Source organism: Morone saxatilis, unplaced genomic scaffold (assembly GCF_004916995.1).
Source record: "Morone saxatilis isolate NCDOM2014 unplaced genomic scaffold, NCSU_SB_2.0 Contig4, whole genome shotgun sequence".
In the NCBI taxonomy this organism is placed as follows: Eukaryota; Metazoa; Chordata; class Actinopteri; family Moronidae; genus Morone; species Morone saxatilis.
In genome coordinates this window covers 11,192,872-11,202,231 of record NW_023339984.1, presented here as the reverse complement: position 1 = coordinate 11,202,231, position 9,360 = coordinate 11,192,872, and the positions used below count along the sequence as shown (strand labels likewise).

At 43.9% G+C, this 9,360-nt stretch overlaps 1 protein-coding gene across 2 annotated transcripts in view; it reads left to right on the top strand.

The window, feature by feature from the left end:
* The window catches only part of pcdh7b (protocadherin 7b), a 98,798-nt gene that overhangs the window by 41,668 nt on the left and 47,770 nt on the right, over positions 1-9,360 (top strand). Inside the window, exon 2 of one of the 2 annotated variants that reach the window (XM_035675621.1) lies at positions 1,353-1,548. In XM_035675621.1, coding sequence (XP_035531514.1) covers positions 1,353-1,548 — 196 coding nt within the window. Of the gene's footprint in view, positions 1-1,352; positions 1,573-9,360 lie in introns of both variants that reach the window. The other variant, XM_035675620.1, reaches the window with a different exon arrangement.

Here is a 9,360-nt window from a genome sequence, read left to right as displayed (position 1 = left end):
TGTTTGCGCATTGGCCTTCTCACATCGAATGACATGTTAGATGCTTTATGGATATGCAAAAGCTTGAAGATCACACTTATCGATCCACAGGAGCTGATCAGGTGAAACATTGGGAACACAAGGGAAGGGAATGGGGAGATGTTTGAGTAATGGACCTCTGTCCCGTTTAATATTCTCCTGATGGAAAAGGAAACAAGAAGGACTGAGGGAGGAAGGCTGAGGCCAGAAGTAGAGGAGAGGAGAATATGAGCAAGTGATAAGGTCCAGTGAGGGGCTGGAAGAGAAGATGCGTGGGCAACAGACGCAAGCTCTGACTGTGTTTGTATCTAATTAATGAATGGCATTAGCCATTTGTTATGTCATTTATTCTGGTAATGACCAAGCCTGATCTTTCATTCCTCACCTCATGCTCATTCTCCCTCTTTCACCCCCCCCCCCCCCCCCTCCCCCCTCTCTGCCATTACCTTTGTACAACACTCAGACAGGGATTGAGAGATGTAGGGGGTGGAAGGGAAACTGACTGAGACAGTGAGAAAGAGGCCTCGGCTTTAATGACATGCTCTGCTACTGCTTAACTCAGGACACTGCTCAATAATGTGTTACAGCAGGCCACACATATTGACAGGGTGAACCCGCAAGCTCGTCCGGCAAAAACCTTTTGTGCGTGCGCACGTGATCGCACGCCGTCGAGTAGGTGTTTGTATGCGCTCGTCTTTGCATTTGTGCTTTCGCTCTGTGGCATCAACTCAGACCGCCTGCAAAGCCAAGCGCTTGTTCACCTTGTCCTCTTTTTAATGGGCAAATAAACAAGTGAATGAGGCTTGTGCATTCTTCCGTCCTTGGTTGTATTTAACACACAGGTTTTGCTGTGTCTGCTTGGTCCCCTGAGCTTCAAGCGAGCCTGTGAAAGACTCCCTTTGTACAGCCTCCTCCATGTCCCTATTACAATGTCTTCCTATTGAAAGTTTTCAGGGTGAGAGAAAGGCAGGACCTTGTTTGTTGTAATAAAAGATCTTTGTTGGCTTTTGTGATTGAGCAGATTAGGTTATGTGTCTCATTTTTGGGGGGGTCAGGAAAGTGACATCACCACTAGCTTGAACATTTAAGTTAGCCCTAATAGCTGTGTCCTTAAATTTGAGCTAGCACACTTCTACGATTCCTCCAATTAAAGCATAGTTCCTCTTTACCCTTGCCCCATTTTTCCTGACCTGTTTCTCTACCATCCTGACCCGAAATCCCCTTCCGAGATCCAGAGGATCCACCTCCCTAGCTACCCTCAGACAATAAGAAAAACTAAACAAGTAAAACAGTCCCTTTTATAGTGACCCCCGGCCGTTTGGTTTCTCTTGTAGCCGTTTCGCCGAGTGACCTTCTCGGTGGTGAGCCAGCCCCAGGACCCTCACCAGCAGGGATCGCTGCAGAGTTGCTACGACAGTGGCCTGGACGAGTCGGAGACGCCCAGCAGCAAGAGTTCATCGGGCCCCCGGCTGGGCGCCCTTCCCCTGCCCGAGGACAGCTACGAGAGGACAACGCCGGATGGCAGTGTCGGTGAGGCAGAGCACATGGAAAATGGTAGGGGCAAACACTGAAAGGAGATTAAGAAAACGTTAAGATACAGGAAACACACACTCACATACTGCCTAGAGCATTCACGTAGAACGCCCAGTAATAGACAAACATACAGGAACATGTGAGGTTCTGTCCTTTTTAATATTTCTTATCAAGTAGACATTTCTTTAGGTGTCTTTGGTTTTAGATTTTTGGCAGTGGTTAGTAGTGTGTCAGGGGTGATGTGGTTGAGGTTGTGGTGTAGTAGCGGTTGCAACTTTTATTAAAGCTAAAGCCCTTCCACAAGTGTACATCATGTAAAGACGAGGTGTGGGATTTATCATAAAACCTATGGTTCTGTTTCAGAAACGTCAGGCTTATTCGATCAAAGGGGCTACCGAGGGAATATATGTAACAGATATATTCTTTTAGATCAACATCTTTAAGATCATCTTTTTTTTTCTTTTAGTTTGCAGCTCTTTTGGACTTTTTTACAATTCCTGTCGAATTTCTTTTGTCATTTAAGTTTCAACTTGACTGAGGATAGTTTTACAAGATCTCTATATCTCACCCTGTATTCTTTGAGATAAAGCAAAGCGGGAAAACAATAGGGTTTAATACCCAACTTGAATTGTTTAGAAGCTACACAGATTTGTAGTGTGTGTTTGGCTTGAGGCCCTTAAGAAGGAGTTACATTTTCTACCATTGGTAGATAGAACCGATGTTCTGTAGGTTGTAATGTGAAAAGACTGCAGCCAAGAGAGAGTGAGTGGGAGCAGTGGAAAGCAATGGAGCCTATTGTAAAGGCAGTCCCTAGGTACAGTACTGTATCTTCCCTTGCAGAACCTAGCATGAGCTAGTTTCCTACCAAGGCCAAAAATATGTGTGTGCGAGTGAATGTGTGTGTATCTGGGTGTGTAGTGAGAGATGGGGGTAATGGTCCCATTCATAGTCTAGGAGTCTGAGGCGATGCTTAACAAGGAGTAGCTGTCTTGAGAGTGCTAAGCCTAAGTGCAGAGGCTTCCCCCACTGCAGCTTAGGATAAGGATATTCAAATGGCTTAAAGATTCACATCCTCTCTTTTTTAGATGGAGTAGTTTTGTAAATGATGTCTTAACTTATTTCATATCATACGTAGTCAAAATAGTGTTCGATTTTACCAAAAGGTGAAGCTCGGACATCACGATTGCTTTACCTTGAAGGAATATCTGAGAGGGTTGGATGTCTTATGGGTTTTGCAATGAACCTGACAGCAGATAGAAAGTCAGGCAAACCAGACAGATGTGCACATCAAACGGGCAGTTGCACAGGTGTCCGCAGTGAGCTTTCTCAAATTTGGGCCCTAATGCAGATTAAAGGGATTTGAAACACTTTAAATGTGGGCTGATAAGGGATCTTGTGGGTATTTAAATCTCCTTTTTTCAGACAATAGGCACCCATTTACCGGCCAAATTAGACCCAATTAAAAAGGCTCATTTCAATTTGATCTCTTTTAAAAGTAATTGGAAAGGGACGACCAGTAGCGGACAACCGAGTTAGATCAAAAGTGCGATGAGCCTGTCAATCAAATCCACCTTGAGATCAAAAATACCATAAATAGCTAAACAAACAAATGGAATATTGGATACCAAAAAAGCTCATGTATCTCTGTCAATTATCTCTATCGATAAAGTCCAGTTTGAATTAACTTACAATTCCCACATTGACCCAAAATATATGGTAATATAATCCCCATCAATTTGAGTTTCAGCTCAGTGCTCATATGTTGTTAATTCTCCTTTTCCACGGTTTAGGAGGGTACTGTTGCAAAGTATACTGGAGCTTTAGAGGAGATTTGTTGGAGGAACAGAGTCAAGGTCAATTCATGAATCAGTCTCCATCCAAGAGAAACAACATGCCTTTGCTGCTGCTCGCTATCTTTAGTGAGATCAGCCGAACTGATGTGCGCGCTTGTGTGTGTGTGTAGATGGAAAGGCAGCTGCACAAGTGAGATTGGAAGTGAGTGAGTGCATGTGAATATTTGCCTGTTTTGTTTTCAATCTCAAATTAACCTCTAACTGGCACATCTTTGCAGCACATTTATACCATTCTAAGTTTTTACAGCTTGTACTCCAAGGCCGTGAGAAGATATAATCTGGATTTAGGCAGAGAGCACGGTGGCCTTCTGGTCTCAGAGACTGTAATTGGGCTACTTTTTATCATTCAGCCACAGAAAAAAAGCTGCTATGTGTTTCCTCTTAAAGTGTCCTTGAGGAAGACGTCGAGCCTCCCGCTTGCTCACTTATGCGAGGTCACTCTGGATGAGGGCATCGGCTAAATACCTAAGTGTAAAGTAAATGCAATCATGTAAGGTTAGGGCAAATATTGGCAAACTGCTCCGGCCTCTTGAGGGATGCTAACTACAGTCATTAGCGCTCCCCCTTGTGTTGTAGCCAGAGCACACACAGACACCATCAGCACTGCATTTGCTCTATATGAAGCCCCAGCCCTTTTTTTATTTTTTTTTTTAGAAAATTAGGGAGTTATGAGGAAAGAGGGAGAACAAAAGTTAGCAGATGGCTTGCTGTGGTGCTCAGTGCTGGCATGGGCATCATTAGCGACAGGTAATTGCAGGCATTTACGTTCGTAATGCGGCGATGATTCGTGTTTTCTTTTTTTTTGTGGAAGACCAGAATAAAGCAGGGGACAGGGGGTAGAGAGTGTTTGTGAGTGCAGATGAAAGGAAATGACGGCTCAGTTCAAAAACTATTCAAATTTCAACCGTAGGGCGAGGAGCACGGGTGTCGGTTTGAAAACTTTGATTCCGAGGATTTGATTTGTGTTTTTCATTCACCATGTACACTGATTCATCATGTTTGATTGCCATCGCTTTGTGTCACGGTGAAAAGCGGACAAAGGCTAATGTCCCTTTTTGATTCCGAGCTTTTTTTTCAGCTCCGACTCGCTTGTTGACGATCGATGTTCACACAATGTGCAGGAACAATCGTCCTGCACTCCGCAGCTGCCCGTCTGTCTCACACACATGAATGCACGCACGCAAGTTACTGCCCCCCCGCCAAACACACACACATACGCAGGCATCCGTACTAATGGGGACCCACACAAACACATTGGAAGACGGCGCACACACAGTCTGTTTCCACTCCCGCTCTTTAGCCTTCCTTTTTTTTCCACTATGCGCAGATGTGCTGAGGGACTGTGTTTTCTTTTTCCTCATCTCCTTCATCAAGGTCAGGTTTCGAACTTGATTATTTTCTATTGGTCGACTTATTTTCATGGGGAGTGTTGCAAAGAAAAGAAGAAGAAAGAAAGTACAACTTGTCGACCCAAGACAGATTCTTCCAGAACAGAGCCACAACAACAACAAATGAACACAATCTTGACCCATTCCACACTGCACAAACTATCAAACACACCTCGGGAGGATTCTGCTGTATCTCTGCAGATGTTTCTGAATTTGTTAAGTTGAACAGCGCACAAAGAACTCAATTTGTAGTCTTCAGACACCTTCTTGAGACGTATATCAATTTTACCCTAATTCTTGAACGGCACACAGCTCCATATATTGCTCTGCTATGACATTTGGTACATTTCGCGGAGGCTTGATCTTTTTTTTTTTTGATGCACAGCTGGGCCCCTCACTTATTTATAAGCTTACCCCAGTGCTCATCAGATATTCATAAACGCTTGAGTGTTTGGAGTCAAACACCCGATTAGGCCGTTATGGATGTCGAAGAGCCCTTCCAGATGTACGGCGGGTCAAAGACTTTGTGCTCTATTATTGATCTGCACATCGCCAAGGGGGGGGGCAGTGGATTTTTTTTAGATTCTTACCGTGTTAGTTCAAGTAGACCTCAAAATAACACACTTCCACCTTGCCCTTTCATCATGAGCAAGGTGTCTGAGGTGTGCAAAGTGTTTTTCATGTGAAACCTTCGTGAGAATCTGAACAGCTCCCGGCACTGAAGATGTAATATCATTGTTCAGTACATCAGTGAAGCTACGTGGCGTGTTGTGCTTTTGGTGCTGTAGGTCACGCTGCCAGTGATCTATCCTGTTTCATCTGTAGCGTGAATCATTATGTAGTGTTTTTATAGAACAAATGCTAATTTATGACTTTAACCTTTACTTCAGCTTCACCTCCTATTTACAACTCTGATTTTACACTGTGTGCTGTGCTGCTTTGGTGGCTAATGCTAACAAATAACGGTGTAGAATAAAAATAATCAAAATTGAGCTTTAAAGAGCAAAATCTTTCCTAAAAAAAAAAAAATAAATTTCTCCATATTTCAAGGGTTGTTTTGTTTGTATGATGAAAACCAACAGACAGGAGGGTCAACATTAGTTTACTCAACTTTTTATTCACCACTACATCACTGAGTGCATCTCACAGAGGCTGATGTCTGATTTTGTTTATGCTGGCTGCTAAGACAGATGAATAGTGCAAATTTATTGTAGCCTCTAAGAGAGTAATAGCACGTCCTACTGGCTGCTAACGTTAGCATGCCTACCACGTTTCTGTGCTTTGGCTGCCAGACAAACCCCCCCCCCTAGCGCACACACATACACCAGACTCTATCTCTCCTGTCTCTCCTGCTGAGAAATCTTGGGGTACCACCGCTGGATTACAAACATCATCACTTAGTGTTGGCTAGCTGGCCCAGTAGAGAGGACAGACAAGTGGCACATCATCACAGCAGCTATCAGTCAGGTATTCGGCTAGTATAGGCCGCTGTGTCTGAGCCTTTGCTGACATGCACACAAGACAGATACACCGAAAATGCACAATTTTACACAGAGAAATGCACATGTTGAGCAAAGTGCACACATGCTCAGTCACATAAAAAACAGCTCCAGCCATCTCTCTCTCACACACTCACACTCCTCGTTCAGCACAATGAGGCACTGCATCATTTTCCAGCTCTGTGAAGCACCTCACTAGATCACTTCATTGTTGTTATTTCTATTTACGAAGCTTTGCCCGTTGGAATGCTGCTTAGCCTGGTTAATAATGTGGATGTGTGTGTGTGTGTATTTGTGTGTAACTCTGTTCATTAGGCAAGCCCAATTGTAGGGCCAGATGGCAAAGCGAGTTTGTTTAATTAAAACCATTCATATTTCAAGAGCGGAGCGGCAAACAGCGCTGGTCTTAGGTCTGATTTCCCTCAACTTGGTGAAGGGATGGGAGTATGCTTATGAATGTGTTTCTGCGTGTGCTGCGTGCCCATTATCGCCCGTTGGAGAGCGGTGTTGGGAAAAATCACCCAGCCGAAGGCGCTCAAGTTATCAATCAGCATGTTACACACGCTTTTTCGCCCCACGTAGCCCTCCCTAAGGTCACAGTCCATGTGTGCACATGGGTAAAAAAAATTATTAATTTGAAAATTAAAATTGGGAGAGATATGAAAGAAATAATAATCAGTTAAAAAGTGTGCAAAAGAGTTTGGATGGTTATACATTTTGCAGCAGGGTTTTAGTATTGGGTTTGTGCCTGCAGTCCTCTGCCTTGTGTCTCTCATTCATTTCCATCTGTCCCTTTACCCACGCCCCTGATTTCTTTTCGTGATATCCTCAGGCAAGGCGACAGCAAGGGAGATAGAAAGAACAAGAGGGCCCGGTGAGATGATGTGAGAGGAAGCGCAGAGGGGAAGGTAAAGAGGATGGGGGGGGAGGCAGAGTAAATGAGTAAGAGACAACGGAGGAGTCCAGGAATTGATCGAAGGGTGGTTGGAGGTTGAAGAGAGACCAGGAGTTATAGAGAGAAAATTAATAAAGAGAAACAGAAGGGAAAAAAGTGAGGGATGGGGTTACATGCATGGAGAAGTTGCCAGCGGGGAGTGATGCTTGACAGAGAGATGATTGATAACTGCTCAGCCGGAGCAGGCAGGTATTCAAATCATACCCCAGTGTCACATCCACAGTCTTGTCTTCCTCTCTGTCTCTCCACATGGGCACGCATGGACTGTAAAGCCCACCCAGTGCAGTCTTAACTCCTGTAAGACACCACACTGACAGAATTAAGCTTGAAAAATACCTGATCTTAACATTAAGTAAAGAGACCCGAGCAATCTGTGGGGAAATTATTGACCGCCTGTTTTAGTTTATCTAAATTGCAAAAGAAGACATTTTATCATTGACCTCTTTTGGTATCTAGCCATGCATAAACTTATTATTATATATCTATTTGCCCAGGTTGGGGGATTTCTGCCGCAACCTCAGTACAATGGAGCTGCTCACAGCACTGAAAAGGATAGATTTTTATCAATTTCAGTGTCCAATTTGCTCTGGATAATTAAATGACTTCACTGTGGACAGTTTTCATTGTAACTACTTTCAGCCTGAGAAATAGTCCCTAAGAAAACTGTTTGTCGTGTGGATTATCTGGAGCTGTGATTCCAAGCGTGGGCCTTCAAACGCTCCCAAGGGGTCACAAGTTGATGAATAAAATGGTAGAATGGCAATAACCCTTTGCTATGTGAATTACTAATTTGACCTCTTTAGGCCTCAAAAAGCACACAAAGAGAAATCACCTGGGAGGGAATGATATATTTTTGATTGACTTGTTCATAATGTCTTCACATATGCAAACTATGGCAAGGGGTCCCAGGTAAACGAGTAAGAGTAACAGCAAGCAGTTCAGTCCATTGTATTTGGATGGTGACGGGTATTTAAGGGACAGTTTTGTGGTAATTTGCTTGAACTGACCCTTTAAATCAACTTAATAACGCACTAATAATGTAGAAGAAAACAAGTTAAACAGGATATTTCTGTTAAGACTTGAAACCATTACGGTGCAAAAGAATTGTTCAGAATGGATGTTACCCTTCTAACGCTCCTCTCACTGCAATCTAAGTTACAGAGGAGACTGCCAAAAAAATAAAGGAAGAACTGATGTATGTGTTGCACACACACACATTGTGGCGGTCCGAGTGTGGATAATGGAATTGTTGCTGTGGTGTTTTGTGTAGCTAGAGGCGGACTGACACCCACTCCTGACAGAGATTAAAAAAGCCATTCAACTGGCTTACAAACAGTGATACACAGAGAAGCATTGCGCAGCCATGATGGCCATTTGGTTCGAGAGAGGAAAAAAGTGCAGCCACTTCATATTGTGCACATACAGAATATGAGCCATTCGCGCACACAAAGGAAAGGCAGCAAATGTGTTTTAAAGGTGTTATTGTCAAGCGCTTGCAATAAAAAGTACAAGTCAGGCGGCCATTTTGTTTTGGGAGGGAATACGTGCGCGGATTTTCTCTTCAAAGATGGATGTCTGTTGCATTTTCGCCGTTGTCTTCTGCAATCTGGTTGCACAGTTGATAAAGCTCAAAGCCAGCCAGCGCTTGTAGGAGAAAGAGAACAGAGAGCAGAATGGTTTTTCATGGCACTGCAGAGACATGACTGTATTTTCAATGAGGGCCTACAGTCATACACACTGCCATGTGCATTTTGTGCCTTTTTAGGTGCAACGAAGCGGTGACTAGCAATTTGGCGTCTCTCCAAATGGCACGGGCATTTGTTATGTTCGGAATAAAATCACTTTCTCCGACAGATGTTAATTTGGAATGCACCTAGCTTCTTCTTTTTTTTCCTTACCATTTTTTTTTTTTTTTAACCTCCCCGCACCTCTCTCATGATATCATCACTCCTTGGCTAGGGTACGTGTGTCAGGTGTAGCGTTTGGCAAGGGAGGGGGGGAGGCTGGTGGGGCGGTCTTCAATGAAGACAATTAAACACCTCCAAGGCACTCAGCCAAAGCCTCCCGCCCTCTACTCCCTCATTCCTTTAGCACCCCCCCCCCTTCTCTCTTTT